Source organism: Rana temporaria, chromosome 8 (genome assembly GCF_905171775.1).
Source record: "Rana temporaria chromosome 8, aRanTem1.1, whole genome shotgun sequence".
NCBI lineage: Eukaryota > Metazoa > Chordata > Amphibia > Anura > Ranidae > Rana > Rana temporaria.
This window is the reverse complement of record NC_053496.1, coordinates 86,181,938-86,204,318: the sequence shown is the minus strand read 5'-3', so window position 1 is coordinate 86,204,318 and position 22,381 is coordinate 86,181,938. Positions and strand designations below refer to the sequence as shown.

At 41.3% G+C, this 22,381-nt stretch overlaps 1 protein-coding gene across 5 annotated transcripts in view; it reads left to right on the top strand.

Moving 5' to 3' along the window:
- The window catches only part of PLCE1 (phospholipase C epsilon 1), a 509,323-nt gene that overhangs the window by 233,277 nt on the left and 253,665 nt on the right, over positions 1 to 22,381 (top strand). For all 5 annotated transcript variants that reach the window (XM_040362142.1, XM_040362141.1, XM_040362144.1 and 2 more), the window contains one exon: positions 17,006 to 17,322. In XM_040362142.1, the coding sequence (XP_040218076.1) occupies positions 17,006 to 17,322 (317 nt within the window). The remainder of the gene's footprint in view (positions 1 to 17,005; positions 17,323 to 22,381) is intronic.

Here is a 22,381-nt window from a genome sequence, read left to right as displayed (position 1 = left end):
CTGTAGGTCCCCTGGACCCCAAACTTTGCACACATATATCCTCACTGTTCCTCTACAAGTGTGCAAAGTTTGTTCTCCAGGAGACCTACGGCCAGGGAGCACCAATGTTTCAAAATCCGGCACCGCTTCCATAGACTCCGATCTTAAACGGTAATTTCTCTGGTAAATTTGGGGACCCGGTACCGCCCGGCCGTAGGTCCCCTGGACCCGAAATTTGGCACAGTTCTCCTCTACAAGTGTGCAAAGTTTGCTGTCTGGGAGACCTACGGCCGGGGAGCATCGATTTTTCAAAGCCGGGCACCCCTTCTATATACTCCCATGTTAAACGTAAGTCTAGTCATGGGCACAGTGAGGCAAAGTGAGGCATGCAGATGGACACCCTAGGCTTATACTTAATTCAATAAGTTTTTGCCATTTTTTTGTGGTAAAATTAGGTGCCTCGGCTTATAGTCGGGTGGGCTTATACTTGAGTATATACAGTATGTGAATATATATATATATATATATATATATATATATATACATTAATATATATTAGTACTTTCATTAAAATAGATTTTAAACAATAAGAAAACATGCCATAAATCAAAGACTAAATCAACACAAAGAGCACAGGGGAAGGCAGAAGGACATCAGGAGGGCAAGTTCTGGGACGCTGCTCGGGACATGGCCATCCTGGTAAAACTTTGTAAAATGCATGACTATCCTAGCAGATATGGGACAGTTGGCAAGTATGATGTAATGCAAGATTATCATAGGGGCCCCATGCACCTGGAGCCCCTGGTCAGTGCTCACGTGCGCCCAGGCATTAAGACAGCCCTGGGGCTGAATACAAATGCGCGCCACACTTTTCACACATTTATTTGTAAAAAAAAATTAAAACAATTTATCATTTTCCTTTCACGTCACAATTATGTGCCACTTTGTGTTGGTCTATCACATACAATCCCAATAAAATCCATTTACGTTTTTGGTTGTAACATGATAAAAAGTGGAAAATTTCAAGGGTTATGAATACTTTTTTAAGGCACTGTATGCTTATTGCATAAGAACAGATGTTATTGTCCCGTACCAGGTGCCTTACTGACAAATAAAGCTACTGTTATTGGACAATGATTAGCGGGTGGGTAGGAGTCAACATCAGGGGGCTGGGGCTTAGACCTAAAGTTGAGGAGGGCAAGGCCTTTCTAACTGAAAGAAATCTGAGTATCAATTCAGAATTTTGTGGAACATTACCCCAGACAAGTTAATGTGTGTTATTTAGATTGTCTTGTGTTACGATAAGGCAGTTCATACATTTTGAAGAGCACAAGGTTTTAATGGACCTGCAGCACAACATAATGAAGATAAAGCTCACATCATTACGACTGTACATGTGTTCTGGTACATTAGTTATGAAAGAGAGAGGTAATCGCCATATCAATTGAAACAGTGTGATGGCCGCATCCCTATAATGTAGAACAAAAAAGCTGTTCCCCCTGAGATGGGACTTTAAAGTCCCATCTCGGGGGGAACAACTTTTTTGTGGTACATTAGTTAGTGCATTGGGTTGCCAATGAAAATAAATTGTTCTACAACGCACCAAAATAAGTTTAATGCATTACAGTGCATTGTGATTAACTTGAATGTGGCCTAACAGGGCACTGAAAGAGTTTTTTCTGCTTTTGAGCAGCAGTTTTTGTTTTTTGTATTTTAAAGTTGTCAGACTAACTTTGACTTTAAAGCTGCTTGGCACCATTTAAAATGTTTAATAACAGTTTTGTAAATGGTTGTTGCATGTGATGGTTCTTATTTACTAAAATAGGTTGGTTTGTTATGTTTCATAGCTGGCTCTTTGGTTTAATTACATATCATTTTTTTCTTAATTAGAAAAGTAATATTTTAAAATCCAAAGGGCAGAGGAAATTGAATTAAGCCTACTGGTTGGGTTGTTATGGGATTTGTTGATTTTTATACCATAGTGACACAAAAGCAGCTTTGCTGGTAAGCTTCAGCTTATATGGATTTTAATGTAATATTTAAAAGATCTCCTGTTTTGCTTAATTAACATCTACAGCCTTATTAATGAGCAAGATTTTTGTACTAACAATTAACTCTTGGTTCTGTTCAATGTTTTAATCTGCTATTGCTTGAAGAGTTCAGCTTCCTATGGCTACTCTGGGGCCCAAGTAAATAAATATGTTCACAGCTTTCTTTTTTAATTCATTATTTTTATTATCTCCAATTTTTGATTAACAGCACTTTAAAACAAAGCAAATGCATTTTCAATTTGCAAATAACAAAACAAAGCACAAAAAAAAAAAAAAAATGGAGGCCCTATACAGCTATACCATCAATAATTTTCCTATTGAGTATACTCTTAATTGTATGTAATCTATTATTCATATAGATATCACATCCTTTTCCCTTATCCTCCTGCCCCCCCTCACCTACCAATCCTATATCTACACACAAAACATAACTGTGTCTAAACACATGTCTGTAAGAATATTACAGCAACTATCTATTATATCCTAATAGTGTCCTATCCTTTTTTCACTTATCCTTCCCCATTGTTTCTGTAGTTTGAGAAGGATCTATTATATAAATTATAATATAATAAATAATTATAACAAATAATAATGTAATTATAATAAAAATGATTCAATAATGTAATCAGCTCAAAATCACAGAAATTTGCTCAGTTGCAGAATTGTCGCTGTCATTACTTTTATTTTTTTATGACGTATTTCCCCACAAATCGCTATCGCACAATTCTGCAAGTGATTATAATTTATTATCGCTGTTTTCTAGCTGATCTAAAACCATTTTTGACATAAAGGGACACTTTTGGACAATCTACAGTTTGCAGGCAGAAAGAACATTATTATATAAAAGTACATGTAGGACACTGGGCAGACCACTAGGGACAAGGGGGGTGTGTATTTTTTACATACAGTACTGTAATCTATAAGATTACAGTATACTGTATGTATTGTTTGTTTACTTTTCTGAATTTGGCGCCGTTCTCCGCCCCCGTGTGTCGTAACGTCGCAGGGAACGGAGATCGGCGGCACACGAGCGAGGAGGACCCGCTCACTCACACAGCGGGGAGGCATCGCAGGATCCAGGGACAAGGTGAGTAACTTGTCTGTGGATGCTGCAAAAGGTAAGCCGGGGTTACCGTTCTTAGCATAAAAAATCCACCCGAGTCACGCTCTGGTTTAACGCTAAGGGGGTTAACCTGTGATATCCATTTTTGTGCAATTAACTTTCGTGCTATAAATAGCATCTTGTTCATAGCTGTCTTAACTGCTGGTATATATACTTCTTTTTCCATATAACAATTTATGGCGTTTCCATAACACATGTAGTAGATCAGCAGAGGTTCTCTGGCACGAGGGCATTCAGATGTATCTCGTCTTCCCCACTGATGCAATTTAAATGGGGTCCTATACACTCTATGAATTATATATTGTTGCGTTTGAGACTGCTGAGGTGATACCAATACTGACTGTACTACTTGTTCCAAAATATTTTGCCATTGTTCATCTAGTAGATCTCCCAAATCCCTTTCCCATCCCCTTCTAGGGGCACAAGTAGATTCCCCCTGGGATTTCCCTATGAGATAACCATATATAATAGAAATAAGTAGGGCCGAAAAACAACTAATCGATTAATGTACAGCTAATCGATTATGAAATTAATCGATTGCAATTTTCATAATCGATTAATCGGGCAGTAACATAATGGGGTTAAAAAAACTAAAATTAGCCCTTTATAGTACTAAAAAGCAAATCGCTTCTGTAAATATTACTTTCACTGTCCCACTGTAAAAAAATTAACCCCTTACAGTAGCGCTTATTTGCTCTGTTTTTTTAACCCCATTATGTTACTAAACATCTCAGGCCTGGGTTCACACCTCTGTTTTTTGGTGCTTTTTGCAGAAACACACTACAGTTGATTTACATGTTTTCCTATGGGACACGTTCACATCTATGATTGAAATATTATGAATCCCTAGTCCTCTCCACACCCCAAATTCTTCCAATTTATTTATCTCCTTATACTTTATATTTTCCCATAAAGGGATATAGACTTATGTATACACATATTGCATTATACAGTCCTGATCAAAAGTTTAAGACCACTTGATAAATGGCAAAAAATCATATTTTACATTGTTGGATCTTAACAAGGTTCCAAGTAGAGCTTCAACATGCAACAATAAGAAATGAGAGTGAGACAAAACATTTTTTGAGCATTCAATTTAATGAAAACAACAAATAAACTGAAACAGGCTGTTTTTCAGCTGATCAAAAGTTTAGGACCACACCTCCAAAAAAAAACTAACCCCCCCCAAAACAGAAATCCAACTTCCAAACATGAACTCAGTAATGAGTAGCTCCGCCATAATTGTTGATCACTTCAAAAATTGGTTTCTGCATGCTTGATGCAAGCGTTTCCATGAGGTGAGTGGGAACATTTCTCCAAGTGGTAAAGACAGCCACACAAAGGCCTACAGTCTGGAACTGGTGTCTATTTTTGTAAACTTCCCATGCCATCCATCCCCAAAGGTTCTCAATTGGATTTAGATCAGGGGAACACGCAGGATGGGCCAAAAGAGAGATGTTGTTCTCCTGGAAGAAGTCCCTTGCCCTGCGGGCCCTCAGTCATGAGGAATGCTCTCTGCAACATCTGGACATAGCCAGCGGCCGTTTGACGCCCCTGCACTTCCTAAAGCTCTATTGTTCCACTGAAGGAAAAAGCACCCCAGACCATTATGGTGCCCCCTCCACTGTGGCGCGTAGAAAACATCTCAAGTGGGATCTGCTTGTCATGCCAATAAGGTTGGAAACCATCAGGACCATCAAGATTACACTTTTTCTCATCAGAGAATAAAACTTTCTTCCACCTTTGAATGTCCCATGTTTGGTGCTCTCTTGCAAAGTCCAAACAAGCAGTTCTGTGACGTTCAAGTAACGAGGTTTTTGAAGACGTTTTTTGTTTTTGAAGCCCTTCAGTCTCAGATGCCGTCTGATGGTTATGGGGCTGCAGTCAGCACCAGTAAGGACCTTAATTTGGGTCGAGGATCGTCCAGTGTCTTGACAGACAGCCAATTGGATCCTCCGGCTCAGTGCTGGTGAATTTTTTTTGGGTCTTCCACTTGACTTTTTTGTTCCATAACCCTCAGAATCATTTAAGAAATTCAAAATGACTGTCGTACTGCGTCCCAGCTCAGCAGCGATGGCGGGCTGTGAGAGACCCTGCTTATGCAGTTCAGCAACCCGACCACGCTCAAAAAGGGAGTTTTTTTGCCTTTGCCTTTGCCATCACAACGTGAGACTACCTGACAGAAAATGACAATAAATTCACATCTTTGCACAGATTTGGCCTTTTAATGGTATGTGGTCCTAAACTTTTGATCAGCTGAAAAACAGCCTGTTTCAGTTTATTCGTTATTACTCAAAAAATGTTTTGTCTCACTCTCATTTCTTCTTGTTGCATGTTGAAGCTCTACTTGGAACCTTGTTAAGATCCAACAATGTAAAATATATTTTTTTGCCATTTTTCAAGTGGTCTTAAACTTTTGATCAGGACTGTATATCTCATTTCCTGCCACACTTTATTCATCAGTACTAAAGTGGGTTTTTGAGTAATGTTACTGAAAGACCCAGATTCCAGTTGAGCTACTAAGTGGCTATGAGAAATTAGAAAAATTACTATTTTAATCCGATTTGCCTTCTGCGGTATGGTTCGGGACATCTCATCTAAAGGGATTAATGCGATTTATCCCAATTTATACTAAAACCTGAGAAAGAACCAAAAGTTTTTATCAGTTATAGCAGAAATCGGTGATTTATCCGTATCTCCCAAAAACAACAAAGCATAAAACAGAGTTTGTCTTCACTTTCTCCTCTCTTAAACCCTGTAACTATAGATGTTTGTCTAATTACTATCGCCAAAGGCTCTGGGGCAGATCCACAAAGATCTGCCCCGGCGCATCGTATCTGAGATCCGCTACGCCGCCGTACCTTACCTGGCTTTGGTTCGAATCCATAAAGATTTTGCGCCGTAAGTTACGACGGCGTAGTGTATCTCAAGCGGCGTAACAGCGCGGAATTCAAATTGGGCGGGTAGGGGGCGTGTTTCATTTAAATTAAGCGCGTCCACGCGCCGAACGAACTGCACATGCGCCGTCCCTAAATTTCCCGCCGTGCATTGCGCTAAATGACGTCGCAAGGACGTCATTGGTTTTGACCTCGACGTAAATTACGTCCATCGCGATTCACGAACGACTTACGCAAAAAAAGTTTTACAATTATACGCGGGAACGACGGCCATACTTAACATTGAGTACCCCACGAAATAGCAGCTTTAACTATACGCCGAAAAAATCCGACTATAGACGACGTAAAGGAATGCGCCGTCCGCTCGTACGTTCATGGATCTTCCGAAATAGCTAATTTTGCATACTCGACGCGGAAAACGAAGGGAACGCCACCCAGCGGACGCCGAAGAATTGCATCTTAGATCCGAAGGCGTACGAAGACGTACACCTGTCGGATCTAACCCAGATGCCGTTGTATCTTGTTTTGAGGATTCAAAACAACGATACAACGCGGGAAATTTGTGGATCTGCCCCTTTATCGTTAATGCGAACAATAATGGAGATAATGGGCATCCCTGTCTAGTGCCTCTAGATAACATAAAAAAAATTATGTAGAACCATTAATCTGCACAAATGCTCGAGGGGCGCAATATAATAATTTTGGCCACCTCACAAATTCTTCACCCAGGCCATACTTCTCCAGATTCCACATATATGTCTCCTTGACGCAGTCAAATGCTTTGGCTGTGCCCAAGGACAGGATGGCTCTTTCCTTATATTATCAGGAATCATCTGTAAATTAAGAAACAATTTCCTCAGAGTTATTGTTGTAGACCTACCTGGGAAAAAACCTGTCTGGTCTGGGTGTATCAATTTTTCCATAAGGTTATTTAACCTAGTAGCCAAAACCCTCGCTAATATCTTTACATCTGAATTTAACAATGAGATTGGCAAATAAGACTGGTAGAGTCTGATCTTTATCTGGTTTCGGTATTACTATAATACTAGCTTTAATCACTGATTTCACGAGCTTAAAAGTATCAAATGCCTGATTAAGCACTTTCAGCAATTCAGGGAGCAATATATCTCTCTATGTGTCTTATATATTTCTGGCGGTAGGCCATTCGTACCTGATGCCTTCCCATTAGGGGATTCTGAAACTGCTCTTATTAATTTCTCCAATGTTAATGGGGAACTGTGGGCCAGATCCACAAAAGGGATACGACGGCGTATCTACTGATACGCCGTCGTATCCCTGTTTCTATCTTTGGAACTGATCCACAGAATCAGTTTCCAAAAGATTGGGAGAAGATCCGACATGTTTAAGGGACTTACACTGTCGGATCTTAGGATGCAGTACCTCGGCCGCCGCTGGGGGCATTTCTCGTCGAAATGCCGCTTCGGGTATGCAAATTAGCACTTACGGAGATCCACAAAGCTTTTACGCTTCATTTTTTCTCCGTAAGTATTAGTTTGCAAACGCAATATTGGGGCTGCTTTTACAAGGCCTAAACTGTTTAGGCCTTGTAAAAGTAGACCCTTCTATCCCGCGTCGCCATCTTTTTTTTTTCCCACCGCAACTCGTATTTTTTTTTTACGCCCGTCGCGATTCTCAAAACCCGGCGCAACGTAAAACCGCGCTAAGCACGTCGGGAAAATGACGTTGTGAGCATGCGCAGTACGGCCGGCACGGGAGCGCGCCTAATTTAAATGGGACTCGCCCCATTTGAATAGGAACGCCTTGCGGCGGCTGGCTGTGGATCTGGCTCTAAGGATGGCTCTTTCCTTATAATATCAGGAATCATCTGTAAATTAAGAAACAATTTCCTCAGAGTTATTGTTGTAGACCTACCTGGGAAAAAACCTGTCTGGTCTGGGTGTATCAATTTTTCCATAAGGTTATTTAACCTAGTAGCCAAAACCCTCGCTAATATCTTTACATCTGAATTTAACAATGAGATTGGCAAATAAGACTGGTAGAGTCTGATCTTTATCTGGTTTCGGTATTACTATAATACTAGCTTTAATCACTGATTTCACGAGCTTAAAAGTATCAAATGCCTGATTAAGCACTTTCAGCAATTCAGGGAGCAATATATCTCTCTATGTGTCTTATATATTTCTGGCGGTAGGCCATTCGTACCTGATGCCTTCCCATTAGGGGATTCTGAAACTGCTCTTATTAATTTCTCCAATGTTAATGGGGAACTGTGGGCCAGATCCACAAAAGGGATACGACGGCGTATCTACTGATACGCCGTCGTATCCCTGTTTCTATCTTTGGAACTGATCCACAGAATCAGTTTCCAAAAGATTGGGAGAAGATCCGACATGTGTAAGGGACTTACACTGTCGGATCTTAGGATGCAGTACCTCGGCCGCCGCTGGGGGCATTTTTTGTCGAAATGCCGCTTCGGGTATGCAAATTAGCACTTACGGAGATCCACAAAGCTTTTACGCTTCGTTTTTTCTCCGTAAGTATTAGTTTGCAAACGCAATATTGGGGCTGCTTTTACAAGGCCTAAACTGTTTAGGCCTTGTAAAAGTAGACCCTTCTATCCCGCGTCGCCATCTCTTTTTTTTCCCACCGCAACTCGTATTTTTTTTTTACGCCCGTCGCGATTCTCAAAACCCGGCGCAACGTAAAACCGCGCTAAGCACGTCGGGAAAATGACGTTGTGAGCATGCGCAGTACGGCCGGCGCGGGAGCGCGCCTAATTTAAATGGGACTCGCCCCATTTGAATAGGAACGCCTTGCGGCGGCTGGCTGTGGATCTGGCCCTAAGTCTTTTTCTGTCATCCCTAGAAATTGAAGGTATCTCCAGGGGGGACAGAAAATCTCTAAGTTGATTCAATTTATAGGAGACCTCATACTGTCTTGTATAAATCACCATAGAAGGACCAACAAGATTATATAATATCTCTTGGTTATAAGAAATGTCTTCTGTTGGCAAACATACTGAGGAAATATAGTTAGAGTGGGTCTGAGATTTGGCTATTCGTTTGCCCTTCCTCGTAATATCTACTCTTTGAAAAAAAATTAACTCGTTCTGCTTTTTCCAAAACTGTCCTTTTTTTATAGCAGTTCTACATCTTTCCATATAGAGTGATTTATTGTGGTGGGGCTCCGAATATATCGAAATTCTTTTTGCTGCACCTCTCCTACCCTACGAGTTTCCCACTCTACATTAGATTTTTTTAAACCGACTAATGGCTTGTATTAATACTCCTCTTTAAAAAAGCGGGAGGTGGCAGTTTCAGCCTTATTTGAAAAAAAGTAAATCAAAGATTGGCGGATAGAAACCGTCTCGCAGGAGCTACTGGGCATTCACCCGCCAATTTGATTTATTACCTTAAGGTAAAAATGATAGCTCTCCTCTTTACTGGTTCCTTCAGTCCACTCATATTCCATGAAATTATTCTTATTTCAGCATTTTTTTTGTATCAGCAAAAATGGAAATATCGCTAACATAATAATAATAAATATTATCCATACACCAAGCAGACTTATCCATCATATCCAATATTAATTTGATAGCATTTATATATAGGCCATGGACGTCCTCCCAGAATCGCGCTCCCGCGCGTCCTCTGGGGTGCGCACAAGGGAATGTCCGTGGACCCAGCGCATCACGGATCACGGTAAATCGCCGCTGATAGCGGCGGTTTACCACGGGATCGCTCCGTCCAATGACGGAGCGATCACTTGTAAACAAACCGGCGTCATGTGATGACGCCGGTTCCTCCCTCCCCTCTCTGTACCGAACGGTACAGTGTGAGAGGAGAGGGGGGAGAGAGCGGATGCAGCACGAGTGCTGTGGGCTGGATCTGTGACAAATGCAGTCACAGATCCAGCCAGCCATCCATCCCTGCTCAGCCATCCCTGCCCCATACTGTGCAATACTCCATACCCATACTGTGCAATACTCTGCAATACCCCACAATACTCTGCAATACCCCACACTACTCTGCAATACCCCACACTACTCTGCAATACCCCACAATACCCTGCAACGATGCCTATGGGGATTTTTAAGTAGCGAAGTTTGGCGCCATTCCACGAGCGTGTGCAATTTTGAAGGGTGACATGTTGGGTATCTATTTACTCGGCGTAACTTCATCTTTCACATTTATGCAAAAGAATGAAGAAAAAATACAAAATTTGCTAAATTTTATAACAGAAACAAAGAAAACATTTTTTTTTATAGAATTTTCAGTCTTTTTTCTCTTATAGCGCAAAAAATAAAAAACCCAATGGTGATTAAATACCACCAAAAGAAAACTCTATTTGTGTGAAAAAAAGGACAAAAATTTAATTTGGGTACAATGTTGTATGACTAAGTAAAATGTAAAACAACAAAACTGCGCTGCCACAACACAGTCCTCAGGCAGCGGCTAGCGTGCGATAACAGAAAAAATATAACAATATAAAAGAGCCGCGCCCAATATCAAAACAAATAACTATGTAACATTGGACAGTCCATAGATAATGTGGAATAGATAATGTGGTAATGGATTTCAACCAATCATCCAGCAAATAGTATCAGTAAAATGATCAGAGGCTGATTTGCATGTAGGAACATTAGCTTGTCAGATTTTCAATGCACCTGGTGACATGCATACAATCTGTGTTATCCCACCACCAGAAACATATATCAGCTTGCCAGATGGCAAGCCTTTGGTGCAGTTGGCTATAGCCCAGCCACGGCCTTTTGATCCCCTGGACTAGGATACTCCGAGATTGCCAGCCAAATAGCAGCCATAACCTTCAACAGATAAGCCTCATCACACACTTGTCAAAATCAACTGTGGAGCTCTGTTAATAGAATGAAAGAACCTGTGTCTCAACCTTGGGAGATAAACTCATCTATATGGGAGAACTGAAGGGATTCTTCATAGGAAGAATCCCTTCTCTGTCAGAATTTTCATTTGTCAGCTGTAGGAGATCCACTGAAGGACAAAGCAAACCCAGGAATTTCAACCATGAAAACTTGCCTAAAACCAGTATATGGTTTAGGTTGCTGGACCATGTCTTTAAATGCAATGCAGGAGGTACTGTAACTTATTTTGAAAGTACTTTGAAAATCTGTTAAAAGTCTGCATACAGACAGTATACTTTAACCGCAGTAGCAAAAATCAAACAAGGCAGCAAAACTACAGAACACAAACGCTTTAAATATTTTTAAATGTGCCATGTAAGCTACAGCTACTGAAAACTGTTAGCTGAAAGCTGTGAACATGGCCAGGTTAGTAATGTGAGTGGTAGTGAACAGGCTTGGTACTGGTTTCCTCCTGTCGTTGGCAGTTTGCGAGAGAAGAACGCTACTGGAAAGAGTAGGGACTTGGCCCCCTGCCGCTGTGATTTCAAATGCATCCACTTCAAGGACAAACGGTAATGCAGGGTCAGGGTGTTTCAGGATGAAGGCAGAGGTGAATAACTCCTTCAGCTTTTCAAAGGCGGATTGAGCGCTAGACGACCTAGAGAATCGAGTTCCCTGTTTAGTCAATTTGGTAAGGGGGGCGATTATTGCAGAAAAACCCTTGATGAACTTCCAATAGAAGTTGGAAAAGCCAATGAAGCATTGGACCCCTTTCTTATCTGTGGGAGTGGGCCAGTCCAGGATAGCAGACACCTTCTGAGGGTCCATTTTGATGCCCTCGACAGTAATGATTAATCTGAGAAACTGAATGCATTGAAGTTCGAATTCGCACTTCTCTGGTTTAGTGTAAAAGTCCATGTTGTCTGAGCCGAGCAAGGACATTTCAGACATGCCTGCTGTGGTCGTTTACAGAGGAGGAGATAATTAAGATATCATCCAAGTATACTATGACATAGAAGTCCAGGTAATCACGGAAAATCTTGTTAACAAAATGTTGGAAGGTGGCTGGGGCATTACACAATCCTAACGGCATAACTAGGTACTCTTAATGTCCGAATCGAGTACGGAAAGCAGGTTTCTATTCATCTCCCTCTCGAATGTGGATCAGGTTGTAGGCCCCCTGGAGATCAAGCTTGGTGAAGATGACCGCAGTTCCCAACCTCTGGAAGAGTTCAGGCACAAGAGGCAATGGGTAATGGTTCTTTATAGTAATTTTGTTCAATTCCCGATAGCCGATACAGGGGCATAGAGAGTGATCTTTCTTTTCAACAAATATACCAGCATCGGCTGGCGAGGTAGAAGGGCGGATGACCCCTTTCTTTAAGTTGTCATCGATGTAGGCCTTCAGAGTGCCCAATTCCTGATCAGTCAAGGGGAAGATTCTTCCAAAGGGTACTTCAGTTCCAGGTAGAAGTTCTATAGGACAGTCATAAGGTCTGTGAGGAGGAAGGGTCTCTGCCCCCTTTTTACTGAACACATCCAGGAAGTCATGGTAGGGTTAGTTGGGGCTTGTTACAAACAGTGCCGCTGGCAATAGTTAGAGAGGAATTTGACCTCCCCGTGGTCCAGTCAATACTAGGATTATGGGCTTGCAACCAGGGCATCCCCAAAATAATAAGGAACAATGGTGAGGAGATGACGTCCAGACTTAACAGTTCCTGATGGAGGGTTGTCATGGAAGCAAGCAGGGTAACAGGACTGGATTTGATGATGGAATTATCAGCGTGGTGCACTGCAAGTTCCCGGGATTTCGGCTGAAGCGGGATGCGGTGGTTGGCAGCGAATGTCAAGTTGACGAAGCAGCTGCATGCCCCAGAGTCAATTATAGCGGACACTGGTATTGCGGTATTCCTTCCGGGAAGCTGCAATAAAATTGAGAGAGCTAGGTGAGCAGTGGGGTTAGGTAACATAGAAGCACATATAAAAGAGATAGTGCAGCGCTAATCAAAGTCCATAAATCAAAAAATCATCCAAGTGATCTTCAAACGTGACTTATAGTTGATACATGCAGGTGGTGAACGTAGAATACAGTGAGAGACCTCCACCAATATAAGAAATGGCCACTCACCTCACAATATGGACCCTCAGTAAGTAAAGGGTCATAAGCACTTTCCCATATGGGTAAAATCCAGGCTTAAATTCCAGTAAAGGTTCACAGGACAGACAGGCCGGCTCACAGTGTGTCCAATGAGGGATGTGTCATACCATGTAAAAAGAATAATAGACCATAGTGCTCTCCGCAATAATGATACAAAAAATGTAATTTAAAAGAGTAACACTTACAAACAAAGGCACTATATCCAGTGCCAGGTTAACAGCGTGATAGCAATGTGGAAGGCTGCGGGTGATGTCACGTAGAAGCACAAGTTGAAGAGATGGGTAGACACCTACGCATTTTGGCTGGGCAAGTCCTTACGTAATGTCCGGGTTCACCACAGTACATGCAGAGATTATTACTTTGCCTATGCTGGCCTTCCTCTGGAGAGAGGGAAGGACAGAGAAGACCCAGCTGCATGGGCTCAGGGACATCTAGAGCTGGAGACGGGGAAGCCGGCGGTGCCAGGCTGGCGGGGGTAGGAACCGTAGGAAGCAACCAGGTGGGCCGGTATTGGCTGGAGGATCTTTCAGAGCGTCGCGCTCTGTCGTCGGTCGATCTGAATTGACAAATCAATTAGTCCAAGGTTGGGGGAACCCCGAAACGTGCCAGCTCATCCTTGAGCTGGTCTGACAAGCCCATTCGGCATTGATAGCGCAAGGCCGCGTCATTCCATTCAGTATCGAACTCCATCCTCATATAGTCGAGACATGGTGGTCAAGAAGGTAACAAGGTTCTCCAGAGATGCATCCTTCTGCTCCAGGAGATGGTGGGCCCCAGGCTTGGGGTTCGACAGGCAGTAGAGAGATGACGAAGCCTACCTTTGTTACCTCCAAAGAAAAGGTGCGGTGTTGTAGAGCAAAGAAAAGTTTGCAGGTGTTGCGGAAGGAACGGTATTTGCTGCGTTCGCCCGCAAACTTCTCAGGTGTGAGGACCCTGTGCTTTGAGGTCCTTCACGGCCTGTGTCCAACCGTTCCGATGTCTACATAGTTCCTCCATGGGGTCCCTTCCTTGCTCGGACATAGCTGTCTGATACTGTCAGACTGGTATGTACCTGATTGATGAGCTCACTGGAGCAAAGGAAGGTCCCCCTTACGGATCCGACTCCCGGCCCCTGATAGTGCAGACAGGAGGTGCGGGAGTACGAAAGGGTATGAGAGCCTGAAGAGTAGTTGCAGATTGGCAGCTCAGTATCTGGATGCAGATGGTAGATGATTTACTCAGGCAACGGGCAGGTCAGCAGGTTCACAGGAGGACAAGCTAAGCAGGAACAGAGAAAAGTGGTCAAATACAGGTAAGGTTGGCAACAGTCCGGCAGCATGGCACAGAGGGGCAGGCAAGTTTAAGGTCAAAGGCAAGATGCAGGCGGAAAACAGGAGAAGTCCAAGTGACAAGCCGGAAGGTCAGAAGATCAAGTTCAAGCAGACAACAGGAGCAGGGTAATCAGACAGCACTGGGCTGAAGTATTCCAGTCGTTTAAAAAAGGACTGTTTGGCGCCAAGCACCACGCGTACACAGGCACACCATCGTGCACAGGCAGGCGAGTCCACAGACCGACACGTGAACCAGCACGCCCAGGAGCATGCACAACAGCATGCACCGGAGGGCGAGCGATGACGTGCATCGGCGAGCAATAGGGCGACCAGCACCACGTCCAGTAAGGTAAGTTCTCTGACAAAAGTACTGTTTGCCACATAAGTCAAGGGAGGCCTAAAGAAAATAAGGTTTGTTGCTTGTCTATTAATCTTATGTAATACTCCAGATAGTGTGGTCACATACAGTTTGGGTCCTAAATTTATTTTGGGGCTGTAAATGTACATAATGGTCAGGGACACATTTCTGTATAGCCTAGTAGGGTGGCAAGGCTAACAGGGATGGCACACACCATTAAAAATAATAATGCTGACTGTTATTGATTCAGTCTCGTGTACAATAATTGATGCTCTTCCTGCATTTGCAGTCGAGCTAGGTCCTCAGTGTTGCTGTCTCTGTAAAGTTTGTGTTTTTCTTGGAATACGGTGCACTTAACAGTTAAGATTACAGTTTGATCTACTTTTCTAGTAACCAGATCTAGTTGTTTTGACTTTGTGTGGGCCATTTGTGTCTCTCAGCTTCTTTTTACCCCAGTCTTGTATTCCCTGTTGACTTTGATTTCTGATCTTGCTAGTGTAAGACCCCATTCTCACTCGTTTTATCTGCGCTTTACCGGTGCTGTGCGGGCAGGAGCGGGCAGGAGCGGGGCACTTTTAACCAAAAAGAAGGGGTTAACAAGGGGTTAAAAGCGCCACTGCAATTTGCAGGCACTGCCATTGATTTCAATGACAGGGGTGGTTTAGGGTCAGCCCAAAGATGCTGCTTACAGGACTTTTTTTTCCATCCTGCAAGCACGCCACACCCCAGTATGAAAGTAGGCTTTTACACTCGGAAAGCTTGAGAGGTGCTTTTCAGGTACTATTTTTAGCGCTAAAATGCCTGAAAAGCACCTTCAGTGTGAAAGGGGTCTAATACTCTAATAAGGCTTGCCTGTAGGTACTGTGAAAAACTCCTAAACTTGCACAGTTTAGGAGATCTTCAGAGTGCATGCAGCCGGTGACATTAGCTGGTTTTGCGCTCTGAATGTCCAACATACGGTGTCGAACTTTCAGAGCCTGTGCCGTAAACAGGTGGCTCCTGCTCGCATGCATGGAAGTGATGTCATCACGCTGGAGGGCTTAGTTCTAAGGTAAGTCTCACATTATGACATTTCTTTGCAAGGACATTTTTTTTTTTTTTTTTTTACCACTGCGATTTACTACCACTTTAAATTAATTAATCACCTGGTGTAGGAGGCAGACAGAAGAAGTCTGTAGGCTTAGGGTGGGTAAGAAAGTATACATCCAAACATGCTAATGATATTCTTGTCTCGGTTTGTGATATTCAGAAACAATTTGTATTTATTTGCCAAATCCCTAAGCCATGTTGATTTCAATTGTTACATTGATTAACCACTTAATCACCGCCTCATAGCCGAATTACGGCTACAAGGCGGTTCCTTAACTCAGGGAGGACATCCATGAACGTCCTCCAGAGGACCTGGCGCATCACGGATCGTGGTAAATTGCCGCTGATAGCGGCTGTTTACCACGTGATCGCTCCTTCCAATGACGGAGCGATCACATGTAAACAAACCGGCGTCATCAAACAATCGGTACAGTGTGAGAGGAGAGAGAGCGGGTGTCAGCAGCGCTGTGGGCTGGATCTGTGACTATTGCAGTCACAGATCCAGCCATCCCTGCAATACCCTGCGCAATACTCTGCAATACCCCCTGCGCAGTACTCTGCAATACCCCCTGCGCAGTACTATGTGATACCCCCTGCGCAATACTCTGCAATACCCCCTGCACAATACTCTGCAATACCCCCACACAATACTCTGCAATACTCCTGCACAATTTTCAGATATTGGCACCATAGCTTGTGGACGCTATAACTTTCACAAAGACCATATAATATTCACCAATTTGTACTTTTTTTTTTACCAAAGATATGTAGCAGTATACATTTTGGCCAAAATTTATGAAGAAAAATTACAAATTTGCTAAATTTTATAACCGAAACAAAGAAAAATTATTAATTTTCAGTTTTTTTTTTTATAGCGCAAAAAATAAAAAAAACAACTGTGATTAAATACCACCAAAAGAAAGCTCCATTTGTGGGGAAAAAAAGGACAAAAATGTAATTTGGGTACAGTGTTGTATGACTGAGTAATTGTCATTCAAAATGTGAGAGCACCGAAAGCTGAAAATTGGTCTGGTTATTAAGGGGGTTTAAGTGCCCAGTGGTCAAGTGGTTAAAAATGTATATTCTTTGCATAATAATATAATGTTATAATCCACTGTTGCAGGCATATTTAAAAAGTGTTATCATATCTAAATGTTGTCTTTTTTTTCTTTTTTTTAGACCGCCAGCCGTGCACAGCAATGGCAACATCGAACTTTCAGACAGCTAGTGCTGCTGGACTGAGTAAAGAATTGGTGGAACTGCAACACCTCATTCAGTTTCCAGAGGAGATTGCAACCATCCTTACTGATCAAGAACAGGCGATTTATCGCAAAGTTTTGCCCATTGATTACCTTTGTTTCTTAACAAAAGATCTTGGGAATTTTGAATGCGAGACCAGTTTTCCTGATATAAAAACATCTATGTCTGCATCGCTGTTGAAACTGAAAACTAAAGAACACAATACTGTAGAAGAACTGGTAGCAAGGTTTAACGAGGCAAGTGAAATTATCTCTATTTTCAGAATTCTGTTTTTGGCTTCATTATTTATTGTTAAAATGTACATAACAATTGATGGATGTGTCTTTTAACATCAAAAAGTTATTTTTTTCAGATTTATGCATGTGTGTGTACTGTACGTATGTGTATGTTGGTTTAATACTGTAATTCATAAAACAGTCATTAATTGTATGATTAAATTATATCTATTGTAAGTACGCAAAGCTGTATATCGGCTTCCTGAAATTCCCTACATAGTAGGACTCATTCAGGCAGAGGAAAGGACAGAACTTTAGAACGTTGGGTAGTGCTCAGTAATGTAAATATCTAACATTGGGTGCCTACGGACAGGTAAACAGATGGTAGTGAGCACAGTCATGACCTCATCAGTATGATGATGTTGCTTTGGTGCCTAGTCATCAGGTTGGGGATTGGCCATTTGACTAAACTGTACTTCATAACTGCAGTGTAGGTAACTGAACTAACTATGCTGTCTGACATAGGTACCAGAATCAATGACCAAGACTGGCTGAGGAAAATAAGGCCAAGTGTACATTAACATTTTGAGTTTGCTTTTTTTTGCTTATGCATTAGCTTGTGGTACATTTTAATGTATGTGGAATGAAGCATTTACATTTTAATTTATAGAACGGTGTGAAATCAAACTGACCTCAAATACCTAAGTAGACTAGCCTTTAAAATCATTTGACAGGCAAAAGTTAGCATACAGTATTTGCATTTTAATTGTGCAGTTAGCTTTTATTTTTATTTTTTTATTTTTTTTTGATTAGTGATAGAAATGTTTAGAAGAATGAACACCTAATAGCAGATCAAGACTAGATAATGTAAAGGAATAGATGTACTTTAGTGCAGTTATCCTTTTAATACTCTCTCCTTGCATCCCATGTTGCCTTCATGGGAGCTGCCTGGACTGTTCATGAAAAGTCTGCCGCCTGGACCCTTGTTCTTTTCCTGCAATAATTCCTGTGTAAAAATGTGTCTGTTGGGATGAATAACAGTTGGCATCTCAAATGAAATGATTGGAAGATTCATATTTTGGCATAACAGAATATTCAAAAAATGTGTGCCAATGGCAAAACGCTCCCTTCTACAAATGTTTCACTCCCTAATGCATTGGGAAAAGATTATATATTTACATCCTGGGTGCCATTTTACTGATGGTAGAGAGAGAGAGAGAATTAGAGAGAGCAGAGAGTGTTACAGAGAGTTATCTATCTGTGTTTACAGATTGTGTTCGTTGATCCTGTCCTAAATAGATAGTTAATCTGGTTGAAAAAAGACACAAGTCCATCTAGTTTAACCATGAACAAAATCTATGAAACAATTCTGCTTCTTTATCTACTGAGGGAGAATAGACAAAATTGAATGAGAAAAGCAGACGTCATTGGTACTGTACTCATCCCTTGATGTCTTGGTGGTTAACCTCAAGATACTTCACCAACATGCAATTACCCCACTCACAAAACACTTTTTTTGGGGGGGGGGGATAAACATTTCCCAAAAGGGACAAAATAATTTGGAAATATATTTTCCAAGAGGAACAAAAAAACATTAGGATGTTTAAAAATAAAATAAATAACGTGGAATGTATGATGTCCCACATTTCCATATGGACCTCAAAAGCAGCTATGAGGTCATCTGGGAGATGTCTCTGGCCATGCTGCGGCCAGCCAGGGAAGCACACATCCATGCACAGCAGAAAAAAAAGGAAATTACTTCTTGTAATGAACTTCTTGTACAGACAGGAATTTTCTAGATTCTGTTAAATGTTCATAACCTATTGTTGCAGTAAAATCCATCAACACTCCTAGACACCAGATACCCCTAAATGCCGCATTTAGGCACATTAAAGTGTTTTTACTGTTGAACCACTTCTCTCCTTAATGTGCGTGCCCTGTTTTTTTTTCTCAGCCTCTAAACACCTATGTGTGCATAAACACATAGGGGGTAATTTACTAAAGGCAGATCTACTTTGCAATCCAAGTGCAAAGTGCGCTTGAAATTGCACTGAAAGTGCACTTGGAAGTGCAGTCACTGTATATCCGAGAGGGATATGCAAGGAAAATAAAAAAACAGCAATTTAGCTTGCACATGATTGGATAATAAAATCAGCAGAGCTTCCCCTCATTTTAGATCCACCCCTCAGATTTACAGTGACTGCACTTCCAAGTGCACTTTCAGTATAATTTCATGTGCATTTTGCACTTGTAGTGCAAAGTGGATTTGCTGTTCATAAATAACCACCATAGACTAGCACTGACGAACATTTAGAAGCTGAAAAAAAAGCTAAATGCCCCACTAGGACAAGGTATCCACCTACACTCCCCATTTGTAATTACATTTACAGAGCATCCAAGGTTAACTAGCATGTTTTTATGATTCCCTCCCACGGAGCAGTGTCACTATTACCCTTTGCTTCCAGACAAGAGCCAATTGTTAAAATTATTAACATAGGAGTGACATTTACAGCGGTCAATTTTTTAAAAACTGTTATTGTTGCATCATATTTGTGAATATATTCTCTAGCTTGTTTAGTTGGAGGAGGGTAATTTGTTGTACATACAATCCTTAATGTAGTTGTAAACATCAGTTATGAAATATAAAACAAAAAAACACATTCTTCTATATTGTGTAGTTGTCTGTCTACAAATCTCTGAGTGTAATTTCTCTCTGCTGTCCGGTTGCTCTGTTCTGGCAGCTTTTCCCAACACCAAGAGTTAAAATGGTGATGGGGAGGGAGCTGCAGCACAGCCCATGACTGTTGTCCACAGCTGTGCTTGTTACCCTACTGTGTGACAGGGAGTGTGTCCCTTCACTAAAGTCAGGGCTCAGAGCTGTGGCTGTGTGAATACTTCAGATCCACATGCCCCTGCACCTAGAACTAAGGAGAAACTGCTCAGACCTGGATTAGCTGGATAGAGATTGGAGTCTGTATATTCACTGGGTCTATATCTGGGAGACTGCTCTGGTCATATACAAACCCCTCCAATGAGGACACACTTTTTCTATTCCACAAAATCTAAGTAAAGAGGGATCTTTATTATGCACCAGTCTAAAATGGTTGGAGACACTGTGGTTTTTAAAACTTTTTTGATATTATCTACGTGTTCTCCAACCCTCTTGGCCAAAGTTCTAGTTGCGGGGGCACATAGGAAGATAGGTTATAAGTAGTTTAATATTATTCTTTACCTGAAGAGATCTGTTTTTCTGGTTCTGGTTCTAAACCTTTTTAAAGGTACACTGCAGAAATGCAGAGATTTCTTCAGGAACTGGCCACCTATCCCACTATTAATTTAAAATCCTCACTTAACCAATTGATTCAAAAGGATCTACGCTAGGAATACTACATAAAAAAGAGGCAAATATCTCTTTCAAAAAGTCCCTAAAATCCAGTAATCTACAAGGTTCCAAATATTCATAAAGATAGGAGAACTCCACCAAGTGTAGGTTATGCTAGCCAAGAATGTCACCCAACCCCCTAAAAAAACTCCCACTTTTTTAGACTGCACAGGTTTTTACAAATGTAAACCGCGGGTCTAATCACTATCCCCTTATTCTGTTCTAATTTTTTGATGGCCTCTCTAATTTGTTTGGTATTCTGTTATCCTCCTGTACCATATGTTTAAAAACTTCAATACATTGAAGAGAAGAACTTTTGGGATTAAAAACTGATTTGTTTTCCGTAATCTGTAAGATTGGGAACCTGTGTCTTTTCTACTGGGATGTTCCTCAAATAACTTTTTAACGTCAAGTTTCCTAGCAAATTTTTCTAAATCTATGTAGGTTTCAAACTTGTCTAGGAATTTAACAGGTGAAAATGTCAAACCTTCACCTAAGACTAAAAGCTCCTCCTGTGTGAAAGAGATATCGGTGAGGTTAAATATACCTTTCATTAGGTCTCTCTTTTTCGTTTATTTTCTGCCCCTCTCCAGCCCCTCTTCCATTTTTTCCTTGAGGGTGGTCGGCAGGTGTGGGGTAGGCATGACCCCCCCTCCAATTGGGATATTGATAACCCCCCTGTGTTGGTATTTCTTCTCTGCAATTTTGAATGTTTCTTTCTATTCCCCCTTGTGAATGGCAAGTTCTGGTGGGTGGTTTTCCCCTTCCTCTTGCCCTACCTCTAGGGTTTCCCCTTGAATTCGCCCTATGAGGTCTGAATGAAAAATAATTTCCATTATGACCTGGTGTAGAAGGGAGTCTCTCATATCTCGCTGGTATTTTTTATTTATTTTTTGGTTTTGGTATCATTATCCTTTTATATATTTTTTATTTTAAATTATCCATCATACACAAAATGGCCAGTCCACTTGTTCTGATGCATCGATTAATTAACATGATCCTACTTGGTGAGATAATGTTGCAGTTAATCTGCTTCTAATTTATGTTTCAGACTTTGTGAAAAAGGATGCGACCTTATCCTTCAGCATGTTCAACTGGGTCACCAATAGTTGTAATTTGATCTTCCTCCTATTGATAATATGCCCACACTGACTGAAAAAATGGCACCTTCATCCTCTAAGCCATCATTGGGACCCACCATCTTTATCACAACTTCATCTGTGTGCCATATATTAGTAATTGTTTTTTATACATATTAAATAGCCTATGGCAAATTATTTACCCCCACCAGAGGGAGCCAGAGTACGGTTTGTCCATATACGCTCAAATCTAGCAAAGCATGTACAGTAAAACTTTGGATTGCGAGCATAATTTGTTACGGAAACATGCTTGTAATCCAATGCACCTGTATATCAAAGCGAATTTCCCCAAAAGAAATAATGGAAACTCAGATGATTTGTTCCAAAACCCTTTATTCATACAGTAAGTCCTTCAGTTTATAGTCCATATAAAAAGAATATAGCAATGTGACCAGGTTGTGTAACCATAACATTTTTATCCACAAATGGCAGCCTCCACAAGGGGATTAGAAGCAAAATCTAGGAGGATCTACATAGTATAAAGTGAAGCAATATGGTTACATTTAATGAAGATACAACATTTAGCAACTCACATGATTGATGGTTAAAACAGGCACAT